This window comes from Protopterus annectens, chromosome 10.part0, assembly GCF_019279795.1.
Source record: "Protopterus annectens isolate FY-2018-M chromosome 10.part0, PAN1.0, whole genome shotgun sequence".
In the NCBI taxonomy this organism is placed as follows: Eukaryota; Metazoa; Chordata; order Ceratodontiformes; family Protopteridae; genus Protopterus; species Protopterus annectens.
This window is the reverse complement of record NC_056744.1, coordinates 1,615,424,112-1,615,443,358: the sequence shown is the minus strand read 5'-3', so window position 1 is coordinate 1,615,443,358 and position 19,247 is coordinate 1,615,424,112. Positions and strand designations below refer to the sequence as shown.

General features: G+C 42.9%; 1 protein-coding gene across 3 annotated transcripts in view; it reads left to right on the top strand.

Annotated features, from left to right (window-relative positions):
• LOC122813794 (CD276 antigen-like) overlaps positions 1 to 19,247 on the top strand; it is a 361,991-nt gene that overhangs the window by 195,860 nt on the left and 146,884 nt on the right. For all 3 annotated transcript variants that reach the window (XM_044086302.1, XM_044086300.1, XM_044086301.1), the window contains one exon: positions 2,590 to 2,704. In XM_044086302.1, coding sequence (XP_043942237.1) covers positions 2,590 to 2,704 — 115 coding nt within the window. The remainder of the gene's footprint in view (positions 1 to 2,589; positions 2,705 to 19,247) is intronic.

Here is a 19,247-nt window from a genome sequence, read left to right as displayed (position 1 = left end):
GCCTAGGACTTCTGCCTCTGTAATGCATCTGTCCTACTGTAACTGTTTGCATATAATGATATCATTGTCCTACTGTAACTGTTTGCATTTAATGATATTATGTAACATAGCATATACTGAAAATATCTTGCAAATTGAGGCAGGGTCATACTGCAGGGCACACTCAAATACATTCAGATCACAGAAGCAGCCTTCAGATGGCCAAACACATGATCAATAAAGAGCTGGCTTTCAGACAAGACATAGATGTAGCCATTCTCAGACATGGTCTTTGATTTCTGATAGGTATCATTAACCATGGTTCCAGGGCATATACAGCATCATCAATGTAATGTATGCTGTCTCTCGGTAAAATACCTCACATGAACCATTCATATAAGTCACACATTGCCAGATGTGCAAATTGCAAGCATCCCATGTGTGGCCTGCAGGCACATTATATATTGCACCCTGTGCATTACAGACCACCTGCCAGTTGATAGAGTAGAAACACTTTTGGTTAATATACTTTTGTCCTCGTTTCTCAGGTGGGGCCTTTATTGCAATGTGGGTGCAGTCTGTGGTCCCCAGTACCTCAGAGAAATTGGTTATTTAATAAAAAGCACTCACAGAAAGGTCCCTATAGTTAGTATTCTGAAAGACAAATATACCTTAGTAGCCATAGGATAGGTACTCCATGATTCCCACTGGCCTGCATCTCAGACAGCTCCTGCATTGTGTCTCTCTCCACATGGTGCAGTCTACAGTTTAATTGTTGTGGAGGGCATGATATGTTAAGCATGGATAGATGACAAGGAGCTCCTGTTGACAACAATGTGCAGCACTGTGACTATCCGCAGCAGGTACAGCCTGTTACAGTATCTACCCTCAAGCATGATTTTGTGATTTAACTCCTGCAACTACAAGATTTTACTGGGGTCATTAACTCTGGAAAGAGCACCTGTCATAATACACACACACACACACACACACACACACACACACACACACACACATATCATCCATTTTAAATTACTGAAATATCAACTTTCAGTATCTCAAGACCAAAATTTCGAAGTGCAGTTAATGGAAACTGCACTTTACCGAATTTTATATTATCAAATCTGCTGTTGGTTTGGTGTCTTGTGGTTTGTGTTTGTGGTGCATTCTGGTCTGGGAGTTAGATATGGCGGATGACATGTGGCTGTGTACGGAGATTCAGGTAAGTTGGAAGTGTTTAAGGGTTTGGGGTAGGGTTTTTTGTGTTTTAGTGTTGTGGGAAGTTTTGTGTGTGTGTGTGTGTGTGTGTGTGTGTGTGTGTGTGTGTGTGTGTGTGTGTGTGTGTCTGTTACTGTTGAAGGTGGTGTGTTTTTTGAATTTGCAGTATGTGTGTTTTTCACGTGTATGTGTGATGGTGTATGAAATAAGTAAGCCCCCCTGCTAGCAGCTTAAAGGAAGTTTTTATTTCCTTTTTTGTGGTCTACTACCATTGTTGACATTTCAAATGTTGATCATATGGTGCCGGCTATATGGGAGTCGGCATAATGAAATGTCACCATTGTGTAGTAGACCCATATATACACATACATACGTGTCTCTGAATTCCTCTGTTATGATGCTTATCCTTATTTGCATATGTGAGCACCCTCATTTTACTAATGTTGTTTATAACCTTTCTCGGCTTGTGCTCAGTGTGTCTTTGAATCACTCCTACCCTGCACATGATCATGGTCACACAAAATCACTTATCACAACATGCAACATTTTTTCTAAATCCCAGGGAGTTATTCATTTGTGGACTTTATTTATGAATAAGTTAGATTTGTCATTTTTCACTCATTTGGCTTGGGGCATTATAGTTTAACTGTTTTTTTTCTTATCTTATTTTAGATAATGATACTTTTGATATTTAAGTTAATTTACTTGTTTTAGAATGTAAACTTACTTGAAATGTATTTGACAGTCTAATTTTATTACATTTACAACTGCATACTTATATCTTTTGTTTCAGTTTTATCGCATTGTAAGTTTATTACTGTATTTACAAAGTACTTGGGTATAAGCACTCAGAATCAGTAATACTGTAACAGTGATCAGTCAAACATCTACTGTTATGGTAAGTTCTAAAGCAAGTATATATTGAGTTTCTGCTTTATTTGTTGGTGACCTTGTTTTTCAAGTAAGACATTGCTTCACAGGATGGCTATTGCACGAAACAAAGTAATATGTGTTAATACATTTCTGAAAAGTTTTTTTCTTTCTTTCCTTCCTTCCATGTGGAGCACTTGTTTTCCCACTTGCTCCCTTTCTGGCTCTTCTGTTACTGTGGAAGCCTCTGTGTGCCAGTTTTCCAGGTGCTGCCCCAGAACCCATTACCTTGGTGTCATTTGTGCAACTCACTGGTACAAAACTGGTCAAATGTAAGAACCTTAAACTTGCATGTGTTTTGTGAGGGCTGCTGTCTGCACTGTGCAGTTCTGCAAGAGAAAGTCTTTATAGGCTCTGCAGCTAATAATAACAAAGAATATAAAGCATGTAGATGTGTCAGTCCATTTTTCTGATTCACACAAGCAGTTTCTAATTCAGGATATGCAATTGTCTCTCTTACAGCCTGTCATGGAAATTACCCTCATTGCATTTTATTTGATATGTTTATCAGCATTGTCTCTGGCCTCGCCTTCTTGATCATTCTGCTCTTCATCACCATCATCATCATCACTATCAGGTAACCAGACAAGTAGTGATAATGTTTAGAGTACCTGCTTTTCTGATTTCCTTGCATTCATTTTTTTTAAATATAGCCAAGTGTATTTTGGAAAACTGTCTTAAAATGTTCTTCGTGTTTCACTGTTGCACTCACTACATTTGGGTTATCTGCTTCAAGTAACCCTCAGTCAGCCTGATTATCAAAGTCTTGGGTCCTGCGTCGGTTGCTGTCTCATCTTCTGTAATGTCAGGTAGTCAGGGGTATAAAGCATGCAGCTGATGCCATTAATTACATCAGTCTTTCTTGCCGTGCATGCCCGAAGAAAAAACAGTTTGCAAGTGCCGGTCGGCCGACTCCTGAAATTTTCGTTTGCAAATTTCAGAACCGAAGTCTTCAACTAAAGCTAAGTACTCCTTTGGGGAAACTTTTTCTTGCTCTAAACTGATGTCAATAAAAGTCAATAATTGTATTTCTTGTTGAAAGCAAATACCTCATAAAGATTTCCATTCGTACTGTATTTCTTGTCTAGGCCCTGACCACTACGTACCTTACTGTCAGTTTTGTGCCTTATTTAAGCAACGAACTATTCATCGTCGGTATATTTACACTTCTACATATTTTGGTGCTTGGTTTAATTATCCAGATATGTCTTCGGTAAGCCATCCGACTACCGACATTCTGAGAAAACACAAAGATAAAGACAGAGACAGGCCGCCTATTTCCAAAGCTGCTGACGACGCTTCTCCTAAGCCAGTCGCCAGTTTGCCAGTACTCAGTGAGGTGCTTTCACAGCCCCTGATACCCACTACTTCAGATTCACAGGCCTCTACTGAGACCCATTCGGAGTCCCGTATGCCGCGAGATGTCTCTACCTTGGATGGGTCCGGAGCTACTGTGCAGGCACCGGCTTCTGAGGGTGTATTCAGGCCTACTGACTTGCATATTAAACTGACGATATCTTCTTCTTCAAGGCCTGAATCTCGAACCATGCCTAGAAAACCGACACCCAGACCGCATGGTCAGGCCTCTATGCCTAAAAAACAAATGATAAGAATGGCTGAAGACCTTATTACTTTAATCAGGGGAAACCAACCTTCCCCCTCTAAGAGACCTAGGATTGAATTTGCTTATGATACTTCTGACCAGGATTCTGAAATTTCTGTTTCCTCTGATGACCAGGATTTACCCTTATCTACATATGAGGATTCTGATGCAGAGGACTCTATTCCCTCTGCCTACCCCCCAGAGGATTTCTCTTTTGGTGAAACCTTGCATACTCTTAGGGAACATTTTCATTGGGAAAGCCAGGATTACTCTGATTGTAAAAAGAGGCTTACGGATTTCTTACTCCTGCCCAGCACAGGCCTTTAGCTATTCCTCCTGTACTAGACATTGTGGATGATGCCTTTTCGGAATCTAGTTTGACTCCTGACTCTTTACCTCCTGCTCCCAGACAACCTGATAGATATTACAGGGTTCTTGACTCTCACAAGTTCCTTTTTAAAAATCCCACTGCGGATCCTGAGACCATCTCACAGGGACCCTAGGTCATTAAGACTACTACTGCCAAAAATCCTACCCCCTCTGATAGAGACTCCAGGGCGCTGGATAGATGGGGTAAGAAGGTATACACTTCTGCAGTCTTGGCCATCAGGGCATTAAACTGCCAGTTTCATATGTTAAAGTATCAGTAGCATATTATTAGGCTGCTTAAACAGAAAATTATGTTGATTCCTGATTGTGCTGAAAATAAGGATTTACAGGATTTAATGCATTCTGCTGAACAGGTTGGAAAACATACTTTTCAATGTGGTTTTGATTCACTAGAGGCATCCTGCAGGGCTGCTGTCACTGGGTCTATACTTAGAAGGCATGCTTGGCAACAATCCTTACTAGATCATGTTAAAGCTAAATTACTGGATGCTCCCTTAAATCAGGACTGCCTGTTTGGCACCAAAGCAGAAGACGTTCTTAAAAAGATGGAGGAAAAAGCTAAATCAATGCAAACTATTAAAGATTTCCTGCAAGTACAGCTTCCAAGATTTAGTAGGCATTGGCCGTCTAAGAATTGGTCCTTTCCTGCCTCTTCCAAGCCTCCTCAGTCCAATCCCAGATCCAGCAGAACACCCAGGCTTCAGTCCCAGGGTACGCACAGGACTAAGCAGTGGGGGGCTCCCACTTTCAAATCAGGAAGTAGTAAGACTCCCCCTATGGTAAATTGTCTCAATGACTTAACTTTAAAACTTCAAAGCACTTCTCAACTGACTGCTCCTTTAAGGGGGAAAGATTGTTCTGCAGGCAAAAAACTGGGAACTCATTACCCAGGACAAATGGGTTTTGAATATAGTTTCCCAGGGATACCGATTTCAATTCCATACGTTACCAACCCCAAACTGTTGGCGCAATCTACCCCCAAATCAGTGGGCAGAGGCTGAAAAGTAAGTATTCTCTCTCTTAAGCATGAAAGCTATTCAAACTGTACCAGAAGAGGAAAAGGGGCAAGGTTTTTACTCAAAACTCTTTCTGGTACCCAGAAAAGACAACTCACGGTGTCCTATCCTGGACCTATCTTCCTTAAACACCTTTCTGGTGATTCCAAAATTCAAGATGCTAACTCTTCATCAGTTGCTTCAAATGCTTAGGCAAAGATGTCTGGTTGGCAACACGCAATTTCAATTTAAATGAAGCCTACCTGCATATCACTATCAGGGAATCCTGCAGAAGATACCTACGCTTCAAAGCAGGCTACTTGCACTATCAGTTTTCTGCATTGCCCTTTGGCTTATCTACTGTGCCCAGGGTATTCACAAAGTGCCTAGCTCCAGTCATTGCATTTTGCAGGCAAAGAAAGATTCAAATATATCCATACCTGGACAATTGTCTAATTCAGGCAGAAAGCTAGGACATACTTTTGAATCATCTGGCATTTGTACAAAAGGTGCTAACTTGTCTGGGGTACACCATAAACTAAAAAAAAAAATCACATCTGGTACCCTATCAACAAGTTATATTCCTGGGAGCAGGCTTAAATACAACTTCCCAGATGGCTTTCCTCATGCCAGAGAAACCCTTGTATCTGCAAGGCAAATACTGCAAGCCTTGGGGTTCATGGCCTCTTGCATTCTACTAATTCCATATGCAAGACTGTATATGAGGAAACTACTGTGGTATCTAAAAAGCCTATGGTGTCAACATTCTCAGGACATAGAAGCAATGAATCCTATCATACCTTGCCTGCGGTTAGAGTTCCTTTGGTAGGCAGAGGCCTGCCACCAAAACAAGGGACTACCATTCACTCTACCCCCTGCCACCCAATCCCTAACAACAGACTCGTCAGACTATGCTTGAGGGGCTCACCTGGCAAGGAAGAGCATTCAGGGCAAATGGAACCCAAGTCAAATGCACCTACATATCAATCAAAAAGAAATGTTAGCTGTACAGGATGCTCTGACAGCCTTCAAGGACCACATTCTTCCAGGACAATTAATGGTAAAGATGGACAACACCACTCTTATGTTGTACATAAACAAGCAGGGAGGCACCCATTCTTACCCCCTCTAAAGACTAGCTATGGCTCTGTGGAACACAGCCTTCAGCTACCAAGTGCAACTACAGTCTCAATTCCTGCCAGGAAAACTAAATACACTGGCAGATGAACTAAGCAGAAATCTCATGGACCCACACAAGTGGAAACTGGAACTAAAGACTTTCAACATGTTGACAAACAAATGGGGGAGCCCAGTTATAGACCTGTTTGCCTCCCCCCAGAACTACCAACTGGACAAATTCTGCACAAGGACTCCTCACAAACAAGCTTGGAAAGTGGATGCTCTGTCCTTCAGCTGGAATAACCTATCCGTTTATGCCTCTCCTCCTGTGCCTCTTCTACCCAAGGTGCTACTAAAGATCAAACAGGACAAGCCAAGGATGTTACTGATTGCACCAGACTGGCCACGCCAACACTGGTACCCCCTCTTGCGCAATGTCACTGCTGGCTCCATGGCACCTGCCTCAGACCCCTACCCTGTTGTCTCAACAGTTGAACTGGATTCTGCACCCTCAGCTGCAAACCCTGAACCTGGCAGCCTGGCTAATTATATAATCTCTCTGCTACCATCCCTCAGTAAACAAGTGTTGGATGTCATTTTGGAGGCAAGGCAGCCTAGTACTAGAAAATCTTATGCTGCAAAGTGGAAAAGATTCTGTGCCTGGACCCAAATTCAAGGGATGGGCACAGCAGCCCCCAATTTACCTCAGATTCTTCAATACTTAACTGAGATGCTTCACAAGGGCCTTTCATTTTTCTCCATTAAAATTCATGCCTCATCTATTTCAGCTCAGTATAACACAGTACCCACCCCTCTTCTCTCGCCCACTGCTCAAGCAGTTCCTCAGAGGGGCCAAAAACTTAAGACCACCCAGGAGAGCCCCAACTCCAACCGGGGACCTCAACTTTGTATTGGAAAAACTCACTCTTCCTCATTTTGAGCCAGCTGCAAGTGCAGATTTAAAATTCCTTTCTTGGAAAACAGCCTTCCTTTTAGCAATCACTTCAGGGCATCTGAATTACAGGCCCCTTATAGCAGTGGAGCCTTTCATCATCTTTCATGTGGACAGGATTTCATTCAAGACCAATCCCTCTTTCATGCCCAAGGTGGTGTCCAATGTGGCTCTTAATCAATCCATTAATTTGCCTACCTTCTTTTCTAATCCACAGAACAAAGGGGGACGGATACTGCACTCTTTAGATGTGCACAACTTAGATTGTGGGCAAGAAAAACTGATGTAATGGCATTGGCTGCATGCTTTATACCCCTGACTACCTGACGTCACGGAAGATGATACAGCAACTGATGCAGGACCCAAGACCTTGATAATCAGACTGACTGAGGGCTACTGCAAGCAGATAACCCAAATGTAATGACTGCAACAGTGAATACACTCTAACATATACATTTATGGTAAGTGCCCACAACTGTACTTTCATTCAGTAGTTTATGAAATTTTCTAACTGGGTTCCATTCTGGGGTTGCATTCCATTTATATCTGTGAAGTTCAGTGTCTTATGTTTTCTCCAACAGAAGCTCAGCCTAAACCCCATATGGCAGTAGCTTGCTTATAATCACATACAACCCTCCATACTGCAGTGACTGAGTTTATAAATTGTTTTATAGAAGTGAGCTGTTATTGCATAGGGAATCAACCCACTCCAGTGCTGAAGCCTTTTAGAAATTGCCAGAATGAGTTGTGAATGGCAGCTAGCCATGGGAAGCTGGTTGACTGTAAGTCTTTAAAATCTAGATAACAACAGAAGTAACTTATAAACAAATCTCAGCCATGCATAAGCTTGTGTTGTGTGTTCACAGAATACTTTCTTTTACATTAGATAGCCTTCATTTTTTATGTATTATTTTTTGAGAAGGGCAGCTGTTGCATGGAGAAGAAATGTTGCTGTTGTCCAGGCTTTCCGCTGGGTTGTCATTGCAAGTGAATGGTAGTTAGTGATGATTGGCAATCTCAGTGCAGGGACCCTTAAAATCTGGACACCCTAGTGAATTATTTGTCAGAAATATTAAGGAACAAATTTGTAACTATTGAAATTATTCTTTTTAGTTGGAATATAGGATTTGAATTGCCCAGTTTAATGCTTTTGGCTGAAAAAAAAGCAATTTCTAGAAAATCAAAATCAAAACCAACTGTAACTGAAATACTGAATGTTGTAAAGGAGATAAAAGAACTAGAAACTGGAGCTTTAGAAAAGGAAAGGTGCAAATTACAAAGAAATGGAATTTGTGAGAAAAATACTTACAAAATGGTGTTCAGGAGGATGACTGAAGTTTAAGTGAAGCAGGAATTGAGCATTTAATGTAATATTGGAGAGAATGAAAATTGTTGAAGTGTATATTGATTGCAAATAACAAAGGAAATAGTATGGTTTATAAGTTATCACTCAGCAAACTATTACAAGGCTAGCCCATAACCAGAAATTATAATCAAACCCTGTACCTATTATCTGTGATGTAAAGACTATAACCATTATACTTATCCCTTCAGAGGAAGGGATTCATTTACTGATGCTTCTGAAGGGTAGACATTACTGTCTGGTGTTCAAGTTGCTTTCTTATTGGTTCTTTCAATTTAGCCCCTCAAGTTAGTAGTCTTCTCCCATCATCATTTCCCAAGACTCCTAGATAGAAGGCTACAGCACAGTGCTGTTGGAATATTTTTCTGGCATTTTTCAGGCTTAAACTCCTCCTTTTTAATCAGGAAAATGAGTCATATTGCTACACCTAAATTTGTTTTGGTGCTTTTCAGTTTTTTTTTTTTTTTTGCTTATTTTATTGACTTTTATAACATTTTCACTGTTTGTGACTATGACAATAGGAGGTATTGCCAGCCATGCCGGGAGAAGTAGGGCAATGGATGTAAGACTTGTGCCAACACAGCTAGCTGTAATTTTATAAATAATTATGTCATTTGTATATCAAGCTGATTGTATTTGTGAGCTTTGCTTGTGTTGTGTTAAAATGTATCAACAGTGCACCCTCCTGAAATGAAGAGAAATGTACATGTATTATGATATCTGAATTAAATGTATATATTTTAATAGAGGACACTGGCACAGCAATGGCTTATTTTAATAAAAATAAGGGAAATGTAAATGAGCTGTTAAATCATTGAACATCACCCCACAGTGCTAAGTAGGCCCAGAGATGGTAGGTCTGGGAGCAGCCATTATCTGTTCGCTTTTCTAAAGAAGGGAGGAAGTGCTGTAAATGTTTCTGGCTCCTAGGCATTCCCATAAAAGCTCTAAAGGTGTATTGTAGCAGTCTGCTAAATTCCTGTCTTGAACTTCAAAAGGAGATATTATGGAGTACCTAGAGTCAGATGACCAGATGAGGGCATTCTGCAAGTAATCTTGGATATTATATTTTACAGGGAGTAATCTCAGAATATAGAGTATTCTGTTTGGGAAACCTAACTAGAAAGACTGCTCATGTGTTTCATCTTGCTTTGCCCAAGTAAGCTATGAGGGAACAGTAAATTCTCTTAGATTTAGTCAGGAATATAGTGAAGCTTAGTTTAGAGATTATTTTTCTTTATTTGTATGAGTTTGTCCATCAATGTTGCTTTCAATATTTTCTGTGATTTGAACGTTGTGGTTTACTGTCAATATATATTCAGTATTTTCATGTTCTTTTATTATTTATTATTAAATATATTTAAAAGTTTTAACCAAAAAATAAGGCACTGGAAGGTTCACCAGAAAAACCCACAAACTTTATTAGATACATACTATGAGAACACAATAAAACGAACACCTTAACTGAATCACCTCATTTTCGTCAGTGCAGCTTCATCAGATGAGTACTAACTTCTACCACCATTTTTATATAGTCCTTGATTAATCAATTAATAAAAATCCCAAGTTTAAAGCCACAGTACAACATTAAGTGCAGGGGAATAAAATGCAGTAGATGAAAACACCTTGTTTAAAAACATTTAAAAAACTTAAGTGTATATTGAACTTTGAGTGCAAGTAAAACTGTAAGGTGCACATAAAAAAAAATATATATAGTACTTGCATATTATTGCAACCAGATTTTCACGCTAACGCTGGTTGCTTCTGTTTGCCTTAAAAAAACAAAATTAGTGGTATTAAAACTAAATAATGGGCAGGATTCACGAAGGCTTACACGGAGTTTAAGAGTAGTGTAAGCCTCCGTGTAAGCCTCCCGATCCAGGAACAGCCCAAACCTCCATGTAAGAGACTAGCTAAAACGTCTCTTACACGGACTGGGCGTGGAAATCCTCAATACCTCATTTGCAGCTCAAAGATATGCAAATGAGGTATTTGAGCGATCCAGGAAGCCCAAACCAGTCCGTGTAACGGACGTTTTAGCTGCAGAAATGTACTCAGCTGACAACTGAGTACATTTCTGCAAAATCCACAATGGAGCCATGTCGGCTCCAAATAAAGGCTGCATATGTGTCAGTTAGCATGCCAATGGCCAAATATGTGGCCATTGGCATAAAAAAGTGATGCAAAAGTATTTAAAAACATTTTTTTGTTTCGGGGGATTTTGATGTTTAACTGCAGTGCACACCCGCGCAAACGGGGTGCGCTGCATAAAACTGAAAAACGAAGCTTATAAACCCACAAATGTGGGTTTTATGTAGTACATGGAATGACAATGCAGGGACCAGCAGACCAAAAACAAAATGGCCACCGTGTAGTGGTTGCCAAGGGGGGGAAGCTCAGTGTAAGAGATGTAACTAAGCATTACTAGGCAATCCTATGTAAATGAGGGTTACAATACTGAATCACACTTCCACATAGCTAATGAGCACTGTCTGAGTAGTGTAAGACTTACAGAAGGGGGAGGAATAGAGTAAGAGGTAGGTGACATCACAGGGGGGAATGATTGATAGAAATGCATAACATTGGAGGGCAGTGTAACTTGACAGATGACAGACAGACATCAGGGAGAGAGGTGTGTCCCAACAGAACACTAGGAAAGTCAAGAAATAGAGGGTGTACACTATCCCTACACTCAAAGTTTCTTGATGTACGTGCATGCGCTCGTGTGCGTGCGTGTAAGGCAAGCTCACCATGTGGGAGCATGTTGCAAACCGTTTAAAACGGTTTGCGCGGGCGTGCACGTGTGTAAGGCAATGTAAGCATCAGGAAGCCTGTTGCCTGATGTATAAGGCTGTGTGCGCGCGTTTTAACATGAATCAGCCAAGTCCAAACCATGTAAGTATGTGTGCGCTATTGTAAGCCACTGTGAGCGTGCTTATGCTGGTGTGCACATTGCTCCCCCTGAGGAAACAGAGAGGAAAAAGGAAACAACCAGATCACTAGGAAGCTGACAGGGAATACTGCTGGAGTTAATTGGTGATAACAGTTAGAAGCAGGCAATTACACAGGCAGAATAGAAGCCCCACCCAGCACTGAAAACACTTCAAACAGTAGTGCAGGCTGTTTCTCTCAAGAGACACTGCAAGACAGGAGTAAGCTATCAGAATAGAAAATTGAAAAAGCTGAACTCAGAGCAAAAATGCTAGGGGCTGCCATAGCTGTTATAATCAGACATAGGCGAGTTGCTGAGGGTGGTGACAATGCAGATGCTGACAGACAACCCAGAGTGAGGAGACGGAGAAGAGTATACAGGCCCAGGGTCACCTACCATGGGTTACATGAGCTGGAGATAGTAGAGCGCTATAGAGTGGACAGAGACCTCCTGCAGCAAATTGTTGAGCTGTGCAGGCCACGCCTCACACACAGAACCAACAGAGGGGAACCCATCCCATTGGAAACTAAGGTATGTCTTGCCCTAAGAATACTAGCAACAGGTACTTTCCAGAGACCAACTGGCGATATGATGGGGATATCACAGGCATCAGCCTCCAGGGTACTGCACCAGTTCCTGGATGCCATGTCAGCACATGTCGGTGATCATGCATATTTCCCCAATGACCATGAGGTTGTGGCCAGCAATATGCGTCTCTTCCAGCAAATAGCGGGATACCCTGAGGTACTGAGTGCAATAGACTGCATGCACATACGCATCAATGCACCAGCCGGTGAGCGGGGTAGAGCCTACATTAACCGCAAGGGCTTCCCCTCCATCAACTGCCAGGTCGTGTGTGATGCCCAGGGCATAATAATGAATGTGTGTGCTGGCTGCCCTGGGAGCTACCACGATTCCCACATCTGGCATCTGACGCAGCTGTACCAATCATTTGCCAGTGGGGACTTCCCACATGGACACCTAGTGGGGGATGGAGGTTATGCACTTGAGCCGTGGCTGATGACACCCATCAGAAACGCACACACACCTGAACAGGAACGCCATAATGAGGCACACGCACAAACACGTAATGTCATAGAGCGTGTGTTTGGGCTGCTCAAGTCATGGTTCCGGTGTCTGGACACATCTGGTGGAGCCTTGCAGTACACACCAAATACATGTACCCAAATGATCATGATATGTGCTATGCTACATAATATGATCCTGCGAAAACAGCTGCAGCAGGACCAGCATAGGGCCGGGCCAAACATCCCCCCACTATTGCCAAGGCCATCACAGGCAGAGCGTGACTCGGAGGAGGAACAACCTGAGCCTGCCCCAGTAGGCAGAAGGAGGCGTGCCTAGTATGCCCTGGCCTTGGCAAAGAGGCAACGCATAGCACATACACTGGCTCAGTAGGAACACTGGGACTGATACCCCCTCCGACTCACTCAAATAATAACATGGATGCCTACATTGACATGACCTGCTCACACACATGTACAGGGACTGTGATATGTGTATCCGACAGAGGCAGCCCTGCAGCACCACCTGAGGCATGAATGCCATGTGTTAAGTAATGTAACACCATGTACCATATGCACACCTGAGGACCCTGACTAACATCCACCCTCACCAAGCATGAAGCCACAAAATGACGATGGAATGATCAAGTGCAATAACTGGCTGAAGTAATGCAGCTAGTCAAAGGGGAGCCAATGTGTTTCAGGCTGGGAAGACATGCGGAGTATGACTTGATGCACCACCTGCTAGAGGTGGTGTGCACCTAGCTGTCCATGACCCATGGATACTAACAAAGGCCATCAGTACCCACAGCATCCCTGAATAGGTAAGTCTCAAAACAAAAACCCACCTTCATAGGTTCCACAAGGGATAGGAACCTAGATGTAATGCTACCCAATGCCAGAAGTCTAAACAGCAAAATGTGTGCAGTGTAAACACACACAGTATGGAGAATGTAGATATCAGTCCTGTAATAGAAAACTGGATCAAGGCTCACATCAGCACCCTAACACTACCAGGTCACACCTCATACTGTGCTGTACAGCCACAAAACATGGAACAAGCTACAAAAGGAGGGTGACTAGCAATAAATGTCATGGATAACCACACCCCCATGTTGGTACCACAAAAAGAAGCAGCATGGATTAGCCATGGTCAAATACCAATGGCTAAAACCTCCCACCAGTATATAGCCTGCTGCAGACCACTGTCCTAATATCAGGAACTGCACTGGCCCTATGTTGGAATACATGAATATATCAAGACCCCCAAACCACATTATATTGCTTGACTGTAAATACCTAGACATACACCAGGAGCATTATACTAGCATCAACATAGTTGGAGAAAAGTTCCCAGAATCCATAAACCAAAATGCCAAGAAACAATGCAACACCCCCACAAGAGGGGTAAGCATACTGGATGTGATAATAAGCAACATGTGTACTGGATGGCAAGGCGAGAAGTGTATCCCTCACTGGTAAGACCAGACCATAGAGTAATCACACTGGATATACACATCCCGACCCCAGTCCTTGGCCAGAATACCACAGTGAAAAACATGTGTAAAGCATAGGTTGCACCCCTCCAAACCGATGTGGAATCCACAAAAGGGCCTGTGCAAGTGCAGAATATGGGGCACACCGCAGAACATGTTATACAGCCATTCCATGAACACAGCCAGGAATGCTTTTACTCTGCAATTACAAATAACAACAAGACACAATGCCATACACACAGGCATCTGGCATGCTGGACTCCAGACATTACCAAACAATTGAAGAGAATGAGGAAGCTACCACATGATAGAGCAAACATAAAAGGGGAAGTAATCACTGATCAGTAGTATGGCAATAAAATATGTCCACACATACAATCCACTAAGGCCAGGTACAACAAGTAGACTCTGTGAATCCACAGGCAATGTTACACCTGTCCCAAGTACACACACAACCACAACTCACCTCAATAACTACAAATATATGTGGTAGATGCAGCCATGTAGCCAACTGGAGTCTCAGCTCACCCAACTCAGTACTGTCAAAACTAGTCAGGAGGAGAAGGTAACAACATACACCACAAACCCAGTCCCACATAGACCTACAACAAATGTAAACCAAACACATAAACACAGAAAAACATTCCCAGAGGCCCTAATTACAAACACACCACACCAACAGAAGTCTCCAAAGCAGACACCCAATCAAACAACCTCCAGACATAGCACATGCAACACATAGTACACAAAGCTGGTGTGCCTAACAGTCACAGGACAGAAGGAGAAACAACATGCCTGATACAGTTGTAATAGGTGACTCCATAGTGACACACGCTGCTGTCATGCACACCAGACTGAAAAAGGGAAAGGGTACAGTAAGCTGCCTGTAGGCTGCTACAATATACCACATAACACAAGTATGCAGGTCACCCCAAAGCAAATAGAAATATGATGCAGTCATAGTCCATGCTGATGTGAATGACCTGAGATGTACCTCCACGGGCTACATGAACAGAGACATAGATGAGCTGTCCGATTATGTATTTCAGGCCGGTATGACACTGACCATTTGCAGCATCCTACCCTCACCATGAATGATGCCACAGTACAATCACATAATGATCAGCTTTAACAAGTGGCACAATTACTGGTGTCATTCCAAGGGGATCCAATGTCTGTCGGCTTGGGATGTCATGCTTGACAAGCCATGCTGCTGTTCCAGGGATGGCTTGCACCTGTTACCCGTGGGCGTCTGGATATTGCCTAAGGCTTTTGCAACCTCCATAGAGCCTTTTGTAGGCCAGGCCGAAAAGACTAAACCACCACCCAGAAAACATAACTGGAAAGAAACAGAAGGGTCATGCTGACCAATGCCAGATGTGTAAACCTCAATATGCATGCTCCTGAGGCCCTCCCCGGTATGGAGAACATCGATGTCTGTCCATTGATAGAAACCTTCTGTAAGCCAGCTGACAGCACACCAGCACTACCAGGTAATACCACATATCATGTGTTATGGCCCCAAAACCTGGAACAAAACATAAAAGAGGGTGAGTTTCCATATTCAGCACAGACACCCATACGTCCATTTAACTGACAATGCTTAAGGCATTGGAGTCCACCCATGTGCAACTAACCGTAGGCAAGACTGCTGTACAGTCTGTAGCATGCTACAGACCACACTCTCACACACAGGAACCCCACCCAGCTGTCCTGAAGACAGTGGACAGTATGAATGTACCACCAAATAGAAAACAAGGTACTCACAAATTACCACATAAGTGGTAAACCATTATGTATGGAAGAAGTAATCAGGGACCTAGGGACACAAGTGGACAGTAACCTATGTGCCAGTCACATTGCCAATTTGGCTAGGAAGACTGTCTATATTGGACACCGTATCATGAAAGGATTCACATGTACGTCAACAGAGGTCATTGTGCCCCTATACTGTTCTCTTATCAGACCCATAATGTAGTACAATGCCTCATCTGGGATGTACCTTACCTGGCACCTGCAGCAGTTAGAAAGACCTCAAAGGTACCTCACCAAGAGGTATAAAGGGTCACAACTATATGTCATATGCTGCCTGGCTGTAGACACCCCAGCTGAATGCAGTCACATACTGCCTACACAGAGGCATTGTATGTCTGTTGTACAAGGCCATGTCCAACACAGAAGTAATGGACACACACTCTGGCTAGGCTTACAAATGCCCTAGGGTGGACAGCCTAGTATGAACCTATGAACCTATGATGATACAAATTGTACAGGACACTAAGGATAATCCCAAGGCTTCTGCAACTGATGGTAGGAAGCGTGTTGGGAATTCACAGATATGCTCTGGATCACACAAATATTACAATCAACAAACCAAACACACACACATATTGCCAACATACATCCTGATAGGTGCAGTGCAAACCCCCCCCCCCATAATGCAAAATATCTTTCCCAGCAGACTGCTGCCTCCCTGACATTATGTCAGCCTTAACACAGGATATGTACCCAAAGAGCAGTGTACAACAAAACTGGTCATTCTCAACAAAGGTGTTGCCTGAATGGATACTAAAAACTACCACCCCAGAATCCTGAGAAGCTTGGTCTGCACAGCTATGGAAAGGATCAGCATGTACTGCAGACATATTGGGGATCTACTGACACTGGACCCTACCCACTGTGGCTTTCTTAAGTGCAGATCCTGCCCCTAAACATGTTTGACTCATGTGAAACAGTCATTAAGGTCACTGATGAGGGCAATGTGGATCGCACAGTGTAGCTGGACCTTGCAAAGGCTTCCATACAGTACCCTACGTTTTCATTATAGATATGCTCACCAGCTTAAATATACACCCCTATGTCACTAGAGGGGTTGCAAACCAGACCAAGGACAGAACTGACATGGTCAGACATGCTGCAGTCATGTCAGACTACAAACCAGATATAACAGGCATCCCACAAAGCTTGGTCCTGGGACCTTTCTCGTTTGGTATATATGTCCCATAGGTACAGGCCAACATGGAAGGACTGTGCCTGAACATGTTTGCAGAGGACTACAAACTGCCCAACATATCTGACCCTCCAGCTGACACAAGCATCCCACAAAAGGGCCATATAGAAACAGACAACTAGTGCCATAGCCATGTCAGCAAGGTAATTGCAGAAAACTGTATAGCCAACCCCTGTGGATATACAGTAAGTGCCCACCAATTACCACATAGGTGTTAACCCATTACATACTTAACATGTAATGACAGACCGGGGGACACAAGGTGATAGGTATCCTGCATTGGACAAACATGTGGCTGTAGTGTTAACAGAAACAATCCATATACCCACCTAATCATGAAGGTTATGAGATCTAGATAAGGGGAGGTCATTGTGGCTCTGCAGTTATCCTTCATCAGCGTTACAATTGACTACAATAGCCCCTGTGGGGTGTACCTCAGCAGACACCTCCATCAACTGTAAAGTCCACAACAGTACCTCACCAGGAGTATCAAAGAGCTTGAACAGATGTCATGTGTTGCCTGATTAAACAAACTGCAACTCCACACACTGCCATGCTGGCCACCCAGAGGCAAGCTGTGCCTGATGTATAAAGCCATGTCCAAGCTGGAATCAATGAACATGCTGCACCTTGTACAATCTGAATGGCGGTGAGCTATGCACATGAGGGACCTGAACCCCAGCACTGACATACATAGGACAAGCTGTACTGCATGATCCATAACACAGAAGCCACCCCCACGCATGAGTAAACTCCCAGTACAGGTTATCCATAGAGTCACTCATTTATTCTCCTCAAGAGGAACCTTGATGACTGGATGGGAGAAGGTAAGTTTACACTGGGTATCACTGTTATGTCACGGGTAGACAGATGCAGTATACTAACCATGACATATGTCATGGCAAACTCCACTTATAATGTGTGTCGAAGGACAAACACACTCTCCGACTAGCATTAGAAATGGCCTAGGGCACATCGGTAGTGTTTGCCAATGTACACCTATGTTGTGGAATACACTACTGATGTTGGACGAGGCTGTTTTAAGTAGTTAATATCTGAACATAATGCAACATGGTCAGATGTGCACAACTGGACCCTAACCAGGCTGTTCTGCTCACTATGGAAATGTAAAGCAGTGATAGGACTAAAGCCCAGGATACTGTCCACCACAGTGAAAGTACTGAACCAGTACACTATACAGTACTACAGTGTTAGGTCAGTATGAACGGATGTTGACAACTGTATGCAAAGTATCCCATGCAAACCCTGCAGGCACAGTATAATCCCTGTTGTGTTCACACACAAAGCAGTTGGACAGTAACTACACAACATGACACACAACACACAACCATAAACAGGAGATATTTGTTGCAGTTCACACTCATCCACAAATGTGATGGTCTGCAGAGTTCAACATATGGAAAGCTCACACTGGGCATGCTCGCACACTTTGATAAATTAGACATATTTCAGACAACATGCCATGGGAAGGCTGAACTGGGCATGCTCACACACTTAGGCCAACTATCAGTTTAGCATTTGGCCACACATATCTGGTATTTGTACGTGTTATTCCAGGAACCAACAACATTACAGCAATCTGCCCAGTGATCACACTTAAATGACTACAGAGACATACATGATATAGTGGATCCCCCCCATATGCAAACATCTTCCACAGATACACAAGTTGTTCATACAAACAGGGAATGCTATGGCAATAAAGACCTGCAAACACTGCTATCAGCAACAAATAATGTGCATCTGGCAATTAAACATATGGGTGTAGAGGTGAACACTAGGCTGTTTGCCCTAGGGAATGACAGCTTAGCCAGAGTGTGTGTGTGTGTGGGTGATCGGGGTTGGTGTGTGTGCAAGTCTGTGTGAGGGAAATGTCTCTTAGCAACTGGGAAAAAACACTACAGGATGCACATTCCCCTTTCTAAACACTGATGATGTCAGCACCCTATAAATATATTAGGAGAAGAGTAATCTCCCAGTAATCCGAATAGTGCGCTCCGCTAATGCGTCTGTCTTTAGTGTCATAACATAGTTAGGTAGGGGTTTGAATCCAGCGAATGGTAAGTGTGTGTGAAGGGGGGGGTTAGTGTGTGTGTGTATGAACGAAACATCCTTTTTGGCAACTGGGAAAACACACTACAGGATGCTCATTCCCCTTTCTAAACACTGATGATGTCAGCACCCTACAAGTATATCAGGAGAAAGGAAACTTCC